This window comes from Budorcas taxicolor, chromosome 2 (assembly GCF_023091745.1).
Source record: "Budorcas taxicolor isolate Tak-1 chromosome 2, Takin1.1, whole genome shotgun sequence".
In the NCBI taxonomy this organism is placed as follows: Eukaryota; Metazoa; Chordata; class Mammalia; order Artiodactyla; family Bovidae; genus Budorcas; species Budorcas taxicolor.
In genome coordinates this window covers 16,461,847-16,477,049 of record NC_068911.1, presented here as the reverse complement: position 1 = coordinate 16,477,049, position 15,203 = coordinate 16,461,847, and the positions used below count along the sequence as shown (strand labels likewise).

Here is a 15,203-nt window from a genome sequence, read left to right as displayed (position 1 = left end):
CACTTCTAAAGGCAGGGGGCAGGTGCTGACTGAGCTCACTTCTACCCCATCTGCCTTCAATTGCAGTCGGGGTGAGTACAGTCCTGCTTCTCCACAAGGGTCTTGGCTTCAGCGGCAGCCTCTCCTCTAAGAGAAGGTAACTTGCTTTTAAAATTTTTTTTTATTTTAGATTCAGAAAATTTGGCTCAGGTCTCCCAACAGATGTTCAAGAGAAAACATAAACACACACACACACACACATACACACACGTCAGTCCTCCTTTTGGCAAGGTGTTGTGGTGGGAGTCTGGGAGCATCTCTCCTCTTGCCCAAGGCCCTGGGTGAGGGAAGGTGGGCCAAGGCTCCAGCAGGCAGACTCGGCACCCTCAGTATTTCCGCTGCCGGGGGAAGAGACTACTCCCTGAGGACCGGAGTGGGGGGCTGGCGGGGCTGGCGTCCTCTGAGTCCAGGCTGAAGAGGTCCCTGCCGGTACGAAGGATCTGCTCCTCTAGCTTCTTGTGTCGCTTCATGTCTGAAAGGACCTTGTCCAGGCGGGCCTCCCGTTTCTGGCTCCGGGCTGAGCTTCCTGAAGAAGGGGAAGATGAGAAAAGTGGAAGGGAGTGAGGCAGTATGTGCCAGACCTGCCTGGGTCTTATTAATCACTTGGGGAGCTTATTAAACAAAGAGATTTCCAGGTCTGTTGTGAAGGCACTTTTTTTTTGGATATTGTCACATTTTAATTTTTTGGTTTCATTTTGCACATTCAACTCACACTCAAATTTTTAGAATTAGAAGCACATTATCTTTTTACATGCAGGGTAGAAGACTACTTGTAAACCATATAAAATTTTCAATTCATTCAGACATAATTGCCATAGACGTCATGGAGGTTCTGAGGTTTAGGGTTGGGGTTTCAGATGGGGTGGGAAGTGAAGGTTTGAATTATAAGAAGAGGCCAGAAATGAGAAGATCAGGGAGGTGTGCCCCAAGCAGGGGACAAGCAAGTGCAAAAGCCCCAGGGAAGGAACTCGGAGATCTGTTTAATGAGAAATGTAAAGCTAGCAGAAACAGGAAAGACGAGGCCAAGTGCCGGGAGCCACCACGGGAGATCCCACCCATGACAAGGTCATGTGGAAGAGAACTGTTAAGCAAGGCTTCAGAACTCAATGGGCTCCCTAGGCTTTCTCGAACATCTACCCCAAAACCAGAATCTGTTTTACTATTTCATGACTTTCACCAACTCCTCTGACATTAACAGGGGGCTATTCCTGACCACCCTTCTCTGGAGAAAATCAACTTAGGGCTATAGCTAATAAGTCTCCTGGACATGAGAAGAATATTTCCAATCAAAACCCCTCTGTTAGCATTTTAGCTTGCTTGGCAGATATATCCAGACTCTTGCAGCTACACATGTGATTATTGACAGCCTCCCAACTGTGAGAGGCACAGAAAGCCTAAAACATAGAGCCTTTCAAAGAGTTAAGTTATTAGAGTAGTGCTAGGCATAGGATTTCATTATTGGGCCAATGCTTGTTGCTAAGTTCCCATATCTCTTATCCACTGTGCACCTGGGAGTGCATTAGTTAACATAGTTGGAAAGTAAGAAAAACAAGTGTAGCCTTGAAATTAACCACAGCAGACTTTTGAGCTAATTGGTTCTTTCTTGTAACTCACTGCACCTTTGCTTCCTGAGAATGTAACTGTTTAATACTTTTTGAGGCTGACATAGATTAGAAATATAAGAAAAAATATTTCAAGGGAAAATAAGTTTTCTGGTTGAGAAGTCTTTATCAAAAGAGGGTCATAAAATGTTCACAGGCCTCCAAGGCCAGAAGATAATGTACACAATATTGTTTATGGGAAAGGTTTGCAGAAAAATCCTGGTTTCGATAAAGACAAAACAGATATAATGTTTGGGCTGACTCTGTATGACTTTGCATCTTTCATTTCCCTCTATGTACAAGTAAAGGTATAAAAGACCCTTTTAAAAATAAAAACAATGGGCCTCGCTTGAAGAAGCTTGGTCACCCCGTGTTTTTCTTTTTTCTCTTTTATTTTCTCTCTTACTTTCTTTTCCAGGCTGATCTCTTAGAGAATAGAGGATCCCTGCATTCACTTATCTGCCCGGGTTTCTAAGACCTGAATAGGAAGACATTTTGCGTCTTCACTCCCTTGGGAGACTGGGAAGGCACCTGTGGCCTCCGTGAACAGGGCAAACTTCTTGTCTCGAAGTTTTATTGGCTTTCTATGTAAACCAAGGACTATCAGCCTCTTTCTCTCCTCTATTTTCTTATCTACAATATTCTTTCCTTCTCTCTCTCTAAATCATCCGCCGACGAAGTTTTTCCTTCAGGTTCCCCTGGCTCCTGCGGGGGCTGGACCCCAGCAGCCAAGGAAATGACTTACAGGCCATGACAAGGGGTTTGGATCTCTTACTGTACATGGAAGCCTTGGGCTGGGGGAGAGGGGGGCTTGGATTCTCAATTGACATGCTCGTCCACCCACCCCAGCCCCCGTGATAGAATCATTTGGAGGACTGAAAACAAGAGAAGTGACACAGCTTACATTTTGAAACATAAACCATCTCTAGTGCTGAGACTGGTGGCAGGAAGACCAGTTAAGAGCTGCCACACCTCTCCAGGTGACAGAGATGGTGGTGGCTTGAATGAGGATATCGTGTTAAAGGTGGAGAGCTGAACATGGGAATGTGGAAGCAGAGCTAACAAGACTTGCTGCTGGCTTGAGTGTTGAGGCGAAAGAAACCGAAATCAGGAATGGCTCCAGGACGTCCCTGCTGGTCCAAGGGTTGTGAGTCTGCCTGACAATGCAGGGATCATGAGGTCAATCCCTGATCCAGGAGGATCCCACATGCCCTGGAGCAGCTAAGCCCGTGTGCCACAACTACGGAGCCCTTGCTCTACAGTCCAGGAGCTGCACCTACTGAAGCCCGTGTGCCCTAGAGCCCACGCTCCGCAACAAGAGAAGCCGCTGCTGTGAGACACCCAAGTATCAAAGAGCGGTACCTGCTCGTTGCAACTAGAGAAAGCCTGTGCACAGCAACAAAGACCACCATAGCCAAAATTTTTTTAAAAAGATAGCTCCAAGGGGACTTTCTTGGTGGCTCAGATGGTAAAGAATCTGTCTGCAATGTGGGAGACCTGGGTTCGATCCCTGGGTTGAGACGATCCCCTGGAGAAGAGCATGGCAACCCACTCCAGTATTCTTGCCTAGAGAATCCCCATGGACAGAGGTGCCTGGCAGGCTGCAGTCCATAGGACTGCAAAGAGTCTGAGCGACTAAGCACAGCACAACAGCAAGGGGACTTCCCTGGTGGTCCAGTGGTTAAGACTGTGCTTCCACTGCAAGGGCACAGGTTCAATCTCAGGGCAGGGAACTAGGATCCCACATGCTGAGCAGCATGGCCCCAAACAAAACAAGAATGGCTCTGAGGGTAAACTCTAGGAAGGCACATAGGATGGGAAACTGGGTAAGATTAGGACATGTACCCAGCAGTGTAGGTATGTGGATCTAGGTAATAGTAGTAATGACTTGGACTTCTAGGATGACTGAGATCAAAGTAATGAGAAGCATGATGAAATTATCTGTGATAATCTTTTAAGGGAAGATAGGGGACCACCGAAGCTGGAAGGATGGCACCACTGGGTGCATGCTCTCTTCTAAAGCTACAAGTTGTGTAGCTACCAAGCACCAAGTCAAGGCCTCTTTTAGGGAGTCACTTTCTGAGTAAGTGGGAGCAGAGGCTCTTCACCCCGCCCCCCTATCCCCCTCTACCCCCGCTGCCCAGTAATCCCCTCTCGTCTGTACCTGGGGTGCGCCTCCGGTCAATCAGGGAGTCCTTTGGTGTCATTGGCTCATCATCAAAGTCAAATTCTGTAGGCATGTGTGGTCTGGGGCAGGGGGACAGACAGTGAAGGGTGAGGGTGGTTCCCCCTCACCCCCAAACAACCACACTTGTCCCCAACCCCCTGGCTCTTCCTCTCCCCCTCTCTTCCCTCCCTTCACTTCCCATGATCCTGGGTCCCACCTCCCCTCCCTATTTCCTCCCGGAATCAGGGGAGGAGCCCCAAGGACAAGGTGTCAGGGTGTGCCCTCACTTTTCCTCTTCCTCCTCTTTGGCCTCTGGCTCCTCATCGGATCTCTCCTCTTCACTCTGGGCCTCAGGCGTGGGTGGCCGGCGGGGCAGGATCTCAGCCTGAAGCTCCAGGGTACCGTGGGCAGCCAGCAGTTCATAGAGCCGTTGGATTTCAGACGGGGGTGGCATCCAGGACTGCCCATCTGCGGGCAGCTCCACTTCTTCATCGCTGCAGGGCACGCACCAGTCTTCGGATTCTCCCTTGGCACGCTCCTCCCCCTCAGGGCTGGGGGCTTCTCCCTGCACCTCCTTGGCCCCGGACCCCTCATGCTCAGCCTCCTCCCGGCCTCCTTCTCCCTCTTCCTCGGCTTGGTCGGCCGAAGCAGAGGGGCCTCCGGTATCCTCCACAGCCAGAGCCTGGAGACCGGAGGTCACTTCCCCTTCTTCAGACAGAGGCGCCGCCGTGGTGGCTGCAATGTCTCCATGGCCCCGGACAAGGGACATATGCCACTAGGGAAGGGGCCCTGCGATGACAGGAGATGGCAGGAGTACTAAGCCAGGGATCCCCCACCCCCGCCTCCGCGGGTAGGGCTTTCCGTGGCTTCGGGGAACGTCTGTCTAACCAATCAGGCTCCAACAGCAGTCCCTGCGAACAGACCCGCCGATTCCCAGAAGGGGGCGCTCAAGTTCCCTCCAAGGACCCCGCCCCTACGGATCCAAATCTGGTATTCCGACGTTCCCAGGGACCCAGAGAAACTACTTTCCAGGCCGGAAAGGGGCGGACCCGCTCTTTTCGCCTTCACGCCGCCCCTCTCTACACCTGGATCCGGCACCCTCTCCCCACACCTCGAAGTTTCGCCACCTCAGCTGCCGTACGCACCTGGAGCTAAGACCCGCCTCCCGGGCTGCGCAGGGTCACAGTACGCAGGCGCACCGAGATGGCGCGGGAGGCTCCGCTTAAGTCTAAACTACTTGGAAGAGGAAAGAGAGGGAAGGCTTGCACATGCGCAGGTAGGCGCTCCGGAATGATAGGCTTCGGCCCACAGTAAAGATGGCCACCGGGGCAGCGCATGCGCAAACCACGCAGTAGGGTCTGCGGAAAAAGGCAGTACCTTCGGCCCCCGCGGCGCACGCATGTAAGGACTAACTGAGGCTAGAGACGAGTCTCATGCAGTCTCCGTTTATTGGTGTCTCAGACCCATGCAGCATCGGCATACAAAAAGGGAGAATCAGTTTGATGTATCCTTTTTTTTTGTTTGTTTTTAGACTTTTAGGGTTTTTTCCCTACACTTTTTTTTAGGGGGAAAAAAAAAAACCCGCCAACTCCGAACCGCGTTGTGGCTCGGTCCCCGCCTCCCCAGCGGACTGTCGCGTGCAACAAGCCTCTCTCGTCCTCTTAGAAAATAATAATACACCTCTCTGCCCTTCCCTTGCTCCCTGCAGCTGGGAGCTTTGGTCCTATTTGGGGGATTCTTTTTCTTAGGAAGTACGTGAATGACCCCAGCTCTGACGAGTTCGCTGACTGGGTTAAAAAGACCAGATGGAGCGGGTCAACTCAGGCTGACCAGGGAGGGTCAACAGCCGTGCCCCTCCGTTCTCCCAGGTGCGTGTTCAGAACACGCCATCCCTGCATGTCTCCAAACGAGGCCTGGCTTGCCAGCTCTGCGACCCCGAGGCACCCTGGGGGTCGTCCGGACCTGGGTGGTCCCAACAGAGAACAGTCGGAGCCCGGGCAAGAGAGCCCTCTCCTGACACCACTCCCCTCCCCCAGCCTGATCTGAGTGCTGGAGTTTTTGTAGAATAAACGGTGGAGGAGGGTGGAGGAGAGGATGCTGGAGGGAGATGAGGAGGCAGGAAGAGGAAGGGGGCGGAGGGTGTGGGGAGGGAAGTGGCCGTGAATAAGGTGGGGAGGAAGAAAGGGATAGGGGGAGGAAGCTGAGACAATGAAAGTTGGGTAAGGGAGACCAGGGTCGAGGTGCAGGAAATTCGGGGAGGTTGTAGTGCAGGAAGGTGGGGAGAGATGCAGGGAGGCAGAGCACAGAGAGATGGGGAGATGTTCAGGGAGGATTCCAAAAGTGCAGGAAGTGCAAGGATAGGGAAGCCGAGAGGCTGGAGGGGGTGCAGGCAGAAGTGCAGGGAGGTTGGAAACAGTGCAGGGAGAAGGGAGGCCTACGGTTGGCAGAGGAGCCTGGCAGGATGCAGGAGCAGGAAAGAAGCTGTAAACAAGGCCGCTCAGGCTCCCTTGGTCCCTATGGGTGCGGGCCTGGGCCAAGGATTGGGCTCCCCCCAAGGGAGGATGGGCCCAAGGCAGCTCCCAACAGGAAAAAAAGTCTTGGAATGCAGGGCAGAGCCCCTCACTTATACACTGTGGGAGAGGAGAGGGAGGGACAGACAGAGACGGTGGGGCAGAGGGGTGGGGGGAGACAAGGAGAGACAAAGAAGTAGGGAGGACAGACAGGAGAGAGCAGGGGCAGGGGTTAGTAAAGCCGCCCTTGCCAACCCTTCCATTCCTCCCAGCCTGTCCCAGACCCCCACTCACCGCCTAAATTGATGACGCAGGAGGCGATAATGATGAGGATCCCCCCTACCAGTGCCACGATGCTTAAGAGCTTGGCCACGCGACCCAGACGCTGGGCCCCATCCACGTCCCCCTGTTGCAAGCTGTTTCGGGACTGGGGTTAGAGTGAGCGGTGGGGGCACCAGCCCAGGTCAGGAAATGCCAGCCAGGCAGAGATCGGGTGTAAGAGTCATCCAGAGGAGACAGGCCAGCCGGTGGACAGTGGTTAAGGGAGGAAGGGGGTTGAGAGGCAGCAGGAGAAGGGCACAGGTCAGTAAGACTGTGTGAAATGTCTCAACTTCCCTCCCACCTGATGGGGTAGGGCTCAGAAGGTGAAGTCCCAGGGAGAGGCGAGCAAAGGCCCTGTAACTGGGACGTGAGATCCATGCAGAAAGGGGAGGGGAGGCGGGGTTACTCCTGGGGCTGTGTCCCAGCACAGGGCAGGAAACTGGGAACCACTGCAGGCCTGGGCCAGGCAGGGTCCCCTGGGGCTCACCATGACAGCATAAGCGAAGGCCACGATGTTGACAGGCCACATGGGGCAGAAGCAGGACAGGATGGCGAGGATGATGTAGTCCCGAGGTTTCTGGGTGCCTTCACCCCCCTCTACCCCAGACCCTGCGAGCTGGGAGCTAGGGTGGCGGCTCAGGCTTCCTCGGGGAGATCCTGAATGCCCACTGTGAGCCTTTCCTAGTCGATCCTCCTCCACCAGCTGCTGCAGCACACGGGGTGGGGCCCCATTGGCTGGGGGGGTCTTTGTGGAGGGTGGTGAGTGAGGCTGGGGGGCTGGACCCTCTTCCCCATCACCGTCACCAGCCTGCAGGGGAACCACTGCCCCATTCTCCTGCTTTTCTCCCATGTTCTCGCTCAGGATCTCAGAGGTGGGCTCCTCCTGGGTAGGGGGTTCTGGCTGAAGGGCTGGTGTGGAGGTGGACTGGGAAGCTGGCTGGGGCTCTGGCTGGGGGTCTAACTGGGGTTCTGGCTGGGGGGCAGGCTCTGAGGCTGGCTCAAGCGGGGCTGCGGATTCCAGGTTGGATTCCGGGTCTGCAGTGGCCTCTTTGCTCACTTCGGGTTTGGATGCTAGCTCTTGGCATGTTTCTTCAGTGCTGGAGTTGGCCTTTGCTTCCCCTCCTGGGCTTGAGCTGAGGTCTCTGGCCTGAGCTGCTTCAGGGGCCCCGGTTGGGGTCTCTGTGGTTTCTGGAGCCAGCCCAACCTTGAGCTCTGAGTCCACAGGGGCCCCCTTGACGTCTGGGCCTGGCTGCAGGGTCTCTGGCTCATCTGAGACCCCAGCTGGGACCTGGGGAGAGCCAGTTCGGCCTTCAGAATGGCCAGGCCCTTCTCCCTGGGCCTGGGGACCCTCCTCTACCGCCTTAATCTCAGAGATCTCAGAGCTGCTAGCTGCCATCTTGAGACAGGAGAGGGGAGAGGACCTCTGAGGGAAGGATGGAACGGCGGTGAAGGCAGCAGCAAATCCTGCAAGAGGAGGAGACAGGCTTGGTGTGAGGAGGGAAGAGGTAGCTTTCAGCGCTGCAGCCCAAGAGAGCGATGCTCCTGTCTCAGGGCCAGCCTTGGACTGCCTCTGGGGAAAAGGAAGAAAAGTTGGGGTTTCCTTTGCTTTGGGGTGGGACATCTCTGGGGAGGAGTGCTCTGCTCAGGCTTCTGGTTGGAGAGCCCTGGGAAGATGAACCCTTTTGTAAACAAGGTTCCCCCACGGTCTCTTCCTGGGTCCACCCAACAAGATCCAAACTCATCCTAGCAGATACCACAGCACCCCAAAATCAACAAGCTGTTCAGACTCAGACGTTCCGAAAGGCAGACTGGGCAGAGGACCCCGAAACTCACATTCCACTCTCTCTGCATCCTCCCTTCCTGCCTGGGCGCCCAGCCGGTGCGGTTTTCGTGCTGCGCTTTTGGGGCGTAGACGCCCGCGCCCCTCCCTCGGGGACCTGGGCATCTCCGCTGAGCCCCTTCCCAGCCCCTCTCCCAGGGATTCCCTCGCCCCCAGGGGACCGGCGCCGTCTCCTCCCATTGGCGTGGCGCGCCCAGCACCACCCGTCAGTCCATCAGGCGCCCGCATTCCGGTACAGCCTTCCCGGCGTCCGCGGTCTGTCCGTCCACTCCTACCCGCAGCTTCAGTCAGTCCATTCCCGTCTCACCTCGACGCCGGCCTCCAGACTGCTCCGGCTGCTGCCGCCGCCGCCGCCGCCACCGCCGCGGTTGCAGCCGCCGCAGCCCGGGAGGGAGCAAGTCAGCTAGCGAGGAAGGGAGGCGGCGGGTCTCCCCTCCTCTCGGCTCATCCCCTGCTCTCAGGTCCCCTCCCCTACGCTTCGCTGGCGCACCGCCCCCGCCCCTTGCACAGCTCCCGCCCCTCCCGGCCAGCCGGAGGGAGCCACGCGTGCCAGGCCCCGCGTTACCTGGGCAACCGGCCGGGGGACCACTCGCGCGGCTCCTGAGCCCTTCCCCCGCGCGCCTCCTGGGGGTGCCCCCTTCCCAAGCCCCGGGCCCCTCCCGCCAACGGTCACTGGGGGTCCTGGCTGAGGCAGGAGGTCAGGGGAAGCGGAGAGGGGCCTCCGAGGAGGCTGGACCAGTGAGACAGGCAGGACCAGGTGGAGGCACCCCTGCCAGCAGGAAAGGAAGGGAGATGAGGCCAAACTTGGGAGAGGCTGCAGAGGATGATCAGGGTGGAGTTTCCAGAAGGGAGCCTGCAGAATGGCAAGTCCCTCTACCGCCAAGGAAGCAGCAGCAGCAGAAATGGGTAATGGAAGGCTCAAGTAAAGGGTCCCTGGAGGGGTCAGAGCAGTGACTGGGAAGGGAATTCCAAGGGGCAGGATGGAGGCTGCAAGAGCAGTCTGGAACAGGAGGGGGCTGGGTAAGAGCAGGGTGGACCACACCAGAATGAAGAGGACGAGTGGGGAGAAGTGCAGTTTTTATTCTCCACGTCTTTGTTCCCAGTCCTAGGGCTGAGTTGCCCAGTCTTTCCACAGCTACATCATCCATCACCTCTCAGGGCCTTAAGAGTGTGCAGGTATTGGCTGGGGTGTGAGCAGCAGGCAGTGGGTCTGGACGGAAAGGGAAAACCAGCATTTATGTCCAGCAACTGTTTGGGTTTCTGACCGAGGCCTCTTCAAGCCTCCAGGGGCTATTCTGAGCCTGGGTGGATTGAGTATTCCCCAGAGACTCCGGAGTCCTAGAACTTGCTCCCCACAGCCTAGCAGCCTCGGCCCCACCCTGAACCTGGACTGCCTGGGCTGGTGCTGCCTCTGGGGAAGGAGGAGCCGGAGCCTCAGAGCTGCACAGGGCTGAGCAAGGCTGCGACTGACTGACCAACTGCAGGCCTAAGAATTCCTTTGGGGGTGGGAACAGGGGGCTTGTTGAGAGCAATTCATTCACTGAGTCTGAGACAGGTTTTTATTTAAAATTTATTGTAATAGGGTCCGCGCAAAAGGAGGGGGTGAAGGGTGGGGAACATGCAGGGGACACCGGAACACGATGACATGGCCAGGGCCACAGCTTCTGTCGTGGGGGAGAGGGATGAAAAGAAAAGGCCAGGGCTGGAGCTGGGGTGGAAGAGGGAAGGGGGAGACACTGTGGCTGCATTCCCCCCACCCCCAGGAAGCACCTCTAGTCCCTGGATACCTCCATTTACCCTGGCCCCTAGGATTCCATCTCTTGTCCTGCCTCTGACCCTAGTGGCTCCTTCTTTTGCTCCCCTTGACTTGTTTTCCCCTGACAGATTCTTAAGCAGGATGATGTTCAGGGCCTGACTCCAAACAACCCCACCTGATGAAGGTACAACCTTTGCCTTCTGCCCCTTCTCAAATCTCACCTTTCCCCATCTCTGGGACAGAATCTTTGATTTCCCTCCTTCCTCTCCTCCCTCCCCCTGGAAAAAAAAAAAAAAGCACCAACTCCCCAGGGAGGGGCAGCAGACAGTAGGTGGGGGCACCGGAAGGAGGAGAGCAAGAAGGACCATCGAAGGAGAAGGCTCACAATCCCTGGAAGGGCAGGGCAGGGGGTCACAGAGAGGAGAGGGGATAAGGGCAGTGGCCACTCCTGTCCTCTGCTCCCCCCTGCCCACTGTCCAGGGGACTTCAACACAACCAAGGGAACAGGTGTGTGTGGGGTCAGGTCTCGTAGGGAGAAGAGAGGAGCAGGAGAAACAAATCGTTAAAACCTAGTGAATTCCCCTAAGAAAACATTTCTTCCTCCTTTCCTTCTGGAGGCTCCTTGGTTGGTGGGGGAAGTAGTGAGGAGTTGGTGGCAAAAGAGAGGGGAAGAGGAGATGGTACCGAGGGACTTTCCTCCATTCTCCCCTCTCCCCCCCACCAACTTGGAGCTCACCAGGGCTGGGAGGGAAGTGGCTGAGAGCTCACAGGCACCCCCTCGGCCCCCGAGAGGGAGCCCACGGCTGTGGGTGGGGCTGCCACTGCTGCTGCTGCCGCCGCCGCCGCTGCCGCTGCCGCTGCCGCCATTGGACAGACCTCACCTGCCATTGGACAGACCTCACCTGTACCTGCAGGGTGAGACACACCACGAGATCACAGCGCGATCTGAATGGCAAGAGCCTTGCCCCAGACGCCCTCCCCTGGGACACAGCCGTTGCTCATTCCCTGTTTAGTTAAGATTTCGGCCTGCATCCTTACCTCATTCTCCTGAAAGGCCCTCCCTGGTCCCAGAAGTCTCCCTAACTTGGGGATAGCTGGGCATCCCTGGCCTTCCTAAGATCCCCTATTGGGTCCTGTGAGCCCCCTCGTCCCACGCACCCCATCCCACCCCCCCAGCCATGCCCCACGCCTTGCCTGGTGGGTGCGGGGTCCCCCTCAGCAGGTGGGCTGTGGCTGGGGGGCATCTCCCGGGACAGGGGGGGCGGCCCCCCCCAGATGGGTCTGCATGTGGCCGGCCAGCTGGGCAGGGGTCTTGCAGTGCACGCTGCACAGCTTGCACAGGATGCGGTCAGCCCGCGGGGCCTGGAGCCCATGGTCCTTCACCGCGTGGATGCGCAGGTATGCTGCCGTGGTGAAGCCTATTAGGGGGGTGGATGGGGATGGGGGGGTGGGGGTCAGCCAGGTGGAGACCCCAGAGACGGGGTTGTTCTCCTCGGCTGGGGACGCCCTCCTCAGATGGCCCTGTCCTCCTCCCACCACATCCTTGGTAGCCTGGGGCCAACTACTCTGCAGGGGCTGGGGGCGGGGAACAGCCCCCCGAGTGTGGGAACTGGTTGAATGGTGTTGGCCTCTGGGCCTTGGTGTCCCCAGAGTCCATTCTCTGTGGCTGGGGGATCTCTCCCGGGGTGACAGGACACTGATTCCTAGCCACTTGAAGAGTTGACCCTCAGCAGAGACGGCTGTGTCCCCTCCCTCCAGTGCCCCATACAGTCTCAGCCCAGTTACTCAGTGGAGTGAATCTGTTTAAAAGCAGCTCTCTCTGCTACTGAGACAGGGCGAGTACTTTGTAAATCTCTGCCAATGTACTCCACTTGCCCCAGGAGCTGAAGACAAGAACTTGTGGCTGCACAGCTGAAACCTTGCCTGCCAACCCGTGGGAACTGGCTCTCTTGACCACTCCTTCCCCAAAACAGTAATGCCCTCTCCCATCTCCCCACACACACCCAGGAGTTGACTCTTTCTGGTAGATCATCTCCTCCAGCCATGACATCTCAGAACTTAGTGATGTTCAGTCGTCCCAACGTTCCTTCGTGTGTTTTCTAAAGGGCTCTAGATGCCACGAGCTCTTGGCTACAGCACCTTTAACCCACATCTGTGGAAGGGCCTCTGGTTTTGTCCCCACCCTCTGTCCCTAGCCCTCCCAACATCTCTCAGCATGTACCTTTGTTGCAGAGCTCACAGACATGGTGAGGACCCTGGCTGTGCACCTTCATGTGGTCCGAAATATAAGCCGAGCTCAACATCTTGCCACACACATGACATGGCACCTTCTCCTCGTGTCGTACTGTGTGGGCTCGCAGACGATCCTTCGTAGCAAAAGCTGCCTCACATTTCTGGGGAGGGGGGAGGGGCGTGGGGGGGTGTCAGGAGAGTTAAAGCTTCGGGGAGTAGGGCGAGGGGGGCAAGAGGTTAAAGGAATCAGAGCCTTGGGGGTCTTTGATCTGTAGGAAATGGGAGTGAGATGATGAGGCCTTGAAGAAGGGATGAGAAAATGGAGTGAAAAAGCAAAAAGAAGAGAGAGAAAAAGGGGCTCTGAGAGGCTGAACTCAGACAACTACAATGAGGATCAAAATCATGAAAATCAGGACAGGAGGAGGCGGGCTTCCTACCTCACATTTGAAGGGCCGTTCTGTTGAGTGCACTTGTCTGACGTGACTGTTGAGGTGATCCGGCCTGGGGACACGTTGGGGTTGGGGTTAGGGCCCTGGGGTGTGGATGGGTCCCCGAGTCTGCCTAACTTGGTCCATCAAGCATTTGCAAGGGGCCCTGCGTCTTCTCCCAAGCCCAGAGATTCAGAGTCCCGGTTAGGCAGGAATCCCTCCTCTCGCTCTAGGCGGCCTCGGCCTCCTCCCACTCAACCTAAGGACCCACCTCCTTCTGCTAAGGACCACCCCCTGCTCCCTGGTAACCGGGAGAGGCTTTCCTCCCGCCTCCCTGGGAGTGGCTCCCAGTCCCCATCCTCAGAAAGCTCCCTCCCTCCCCACCAGCCAAGGCCAGGCCACCTCCACCGCCGGCCTTCCCGCCCTCCCCACCCGTCCAGGGGGCGGCCGAGGCCCGTGCACACCGGGAGAAGCTCTTGCCACAGTGGGAGCAGTTGTAGGGCTTGTGCACAGCGCCGTCATGTGAGCGCACGTGGTAGCTCATGCGGTCCTTGCGCTTGAAGCGCTGCTGGCACACCGGGCACTGGTAGGGCTTCTCGTCCGAGTGCGACAGCTTGTGTCGGTTCAGGTGGTACACGTCGCGGAAGGCCTTGCCGCACATCTCGCAGGCGTGGTTCTTCCGGATGCGCTTTCCCGAGGCGGTCGTGGTCACCACGCCGCCGGCGGCCACTGCGGCCGCTCCGCCGCCGGCACCCGCCTCTCCCCCTCCCCCGCCAGCTCCGCTCAGTTGGGGCACGCTCAAGAGGCTTAGGGGCACCATGGTGGGCATCTTCATAGCACCCGAGGGGACCCGGCCGGCTTTGGCTCCGGTGTGGATGGCCTCGTGCCTTCGGAGGTTGTAGCCGTTCTTGAACTCCTTGGCGCACAAGGCGCAGATGTAGGGCCCCTTGCTCTTTGTCTTCTTCTCCAAGGCAGATGCGACCGGGGCCACGGCGACCGTCGAGGTTGGGGCAACGACGGCGGTGGCCGCGGCTGCGGCGATAGTGGCGGCAGAGACAGGGGGCGCGGCCTCGGCGGCGGGCGCCGACACCGGCGGGGGCGGCGGAGGAGGCGCCGGGGGCTGCTTCAGAGCCGCTGTGTCCACAGTGGAGGCGGCGGCCGGGGCCGGGGGCGCAGCAGCAACGGCGGCGGCGGCGGCGGCAGCGGCAGCGGCAGCCGCGGCCGCGGCGGACTCCTGGGCGGCGGCAAGGACCGGGAGCAAGTCCACCTGGAGGGGCTCGGCCGCCGGGGCCTGGGGCGTGGGTGGGGGCGCCGGCGCGGCCTGCGAAGATAAGGCGCCGTGTGGGCCGCGGCCGCGGGTCGGCGCCCTCCCGGCCCGGCCCGCCACGGCCGGCCCCTACTCACCTGGAATGGACTCTGGGCGCAGCCCTGGGAGGCAAAGAAGCGGGACTGGAGCTCAGCCCCGACCTGCAGGGGGTTCTGGGCGTGACCCTGAGGTGGCGGGAAGGAGTTCATGAGGCCGCCCACCCCCCGGGAGTCCAGGCCCAGCACGGGGAAGGGGGGGGCCAGCAGCGTGCAAGGGAACACGGGGAACATGGCCTCGGCCACGGCGGGGCCCCCGGGGCTCAGCGGGGGCCGGGGGCGCGGGCCGCGCGGGGCCCGGGCTCGGGGCGCCGCCCCCGGCCGGCCGGGCTGGGCCGCGCCGAACGCATGGCCGCGGGCCGCCCCGCCGCCCGCGCACCCCGGCCGGCGGGAGGGAGGGAAGGAGGGCGCCTGGCGGGCCGCGGAGCGCGGCGGCGACGGCGGCGGCGACGCCCCCTGGGTGGGGGCGGGAGGCCCCGCGGGGCCGGGGGCCGGGGGCGGGGGCCCGGGCGGCGGCGGCGGCGGCGGCGGTTGGAGCCTGGCGGGGCGGGGTGGGGGGAGCGAGGGAGCAGCCTCGGCCCCCGCCGCGCGCGCGCCCAGCCGGCGCCTCGGGGAGGGCGGGGGAGGGCGCGAGGGAGGGAGGGGGACAGCTGCGCGCGCACCGGGCGCGCGGAGGGGGGGTGGGACGGGAGGGAGGGCGGACGGGAGGGAGGGCGGGCGGGAGGGGGTGTGGGAAGGGGGGGTGGGGCGGGGGAGGGGGTTGTTACCTGGAAGATGAAGCTGCTCCAGTTGCCGGGATCCATGGCGGAGGGAGGGAGGGAGGTGGCTCGCGCTCACCCTGGGGCGGGAGGAGGAGGAGGCGGCCGTGGGGGAGGGGGGAACCCGGGGAGGAGGCGCGCGGGGCGGGCGGGAGGGGGGAAGGAGGAGGAGGGTGGGGGGAGCGGAGC

The 15,203-nt window shown here is 59.1% G+C and overlaps 3 protein-coding genes across 4 annotated transcripts; all 3 read right to left on the bottom strand.

The window, feature by feature from the left end:
- Window positions 1-149: 149 nt before the first annotated feature.
- PAGR1 (PAXIP1 associated glutamate rich protein 1) lies at window positions 150-5,039 on the bottom strand. Of its 2 annotated transcripts, XM_052635529.1 has the most exons (4): window positions 4,953-5,039; window positions 4,095-4,596; window positions 3,805-3,887; window positions 150-565 (listed from the first exon to the last, which is right to left on the bottom strand). In XM_052635529.1, exons 2-4 carry the CDS (start codon window positions 4,574-4,576, stop codon window positions 366-368), a joined length of 765 nt encoding a protein of 254 aa, XP_052491489.1. In that variant the 5' UTR covers window positions 4,577-4,596; window positions 4,953-5,039; the 3' UTR covers window positions 150-365. The 2 variants fall into 2 exon arrangements, with proteins under 2 accessions (XP_052491489.1, XP_052491488.1); XM_052635528.1 differs by lacking the exon at window positions 4,953-5,039 and having other exon boundaries at window positions 4,095-4,922.
- A 1,387-nt stretch (window positions 5,040-6,426) lies between these two features.
- On the bottom strand, window positions 6,427-8,034 carry PRRT2 (proline rich transmembrane protein 2). The gene is given in 4 exon segments (XM_052636309.1): window positions 6,427-6,480; window positions 6,482-6,588; window positions 6,591-6,744; window positions 7,126-8,034. Coding segments are annotated over 4 exon segments (1,224 nt in total).
- Window positions 8,035-11,012: 2,978 nt separating this feature from the next.
- On the bottom strand, window positions 11,013-14,519 carry MAZ (MYC associated zinc finger protein). Its single transcript, XM_052663546.1, has 6 exons — window positions 14,299-14,519; window positions 13,359-14,215; window positions 12,904-12,967; window positions 12,456-12,627; window positions 11,429-11,652; window positions 11,013-11,142 (listed from the first exon to the last, which is right to left on the bottom strand). Exons 1-5 carry the CDS (start codon window positions 14,488-14,490, stop codon window positions 11,450-11,452), a joined length of 1,488 nt encoding a protein of 495 aa, XP_052519506.1. The 5' UTR covers window positions 14,491-14,519; the 3' UTR covers window positions 11,013-11,142; window positions 11,429-11,449.
- Between the last annotated feature and the right edge of the window lie 684 nt (window positions 14,520-15,203).

Coding starts and splice junctions, on each gene's coding strand:
- PAGR1 (XM_052635529.1), bottom strand. CDS start 4,576: ATGTCCCTTGTCCGGGGCCATGGAGACATTGCAGCCACCACGGCGGCG. Junction 3,888..4,094: donor AAAGAGGAGGAAGAGGAAAA/GTGAGGGCACAC, acceptor CCCCTGCCCCAG/ACCACACATGCCTACAGAAT. Junction 566..3,804: donor TGACCGGAGGCGCACCCCAG/GTACAGACGAGA, acceptor CCCCTTCTTCAG/GAAGCTCAGCCCGGAGCCAG.
- MAZ (XM_052663546.1), bottom strand. CDS start 14,490: ATGTTCCCCGTGTTCCCTTGCACGCTGCTGGCCCCCCCCTTCCCCGTG. Junction 14,216..14,298: donor GCGCCCAGAGTCCATTCCAG/GTGAGTAGGGGC, acceptor TTATCTTCGCAG/GCCGCGCCGGCGCCCCCACC. Junction 11,653..12,455: donor CTGTGAGCTCTGCAACAAAG/GTACATGCTGAG, acceptor CCCCCCTAATAG/GCTTCACCACGGCAGCATAC.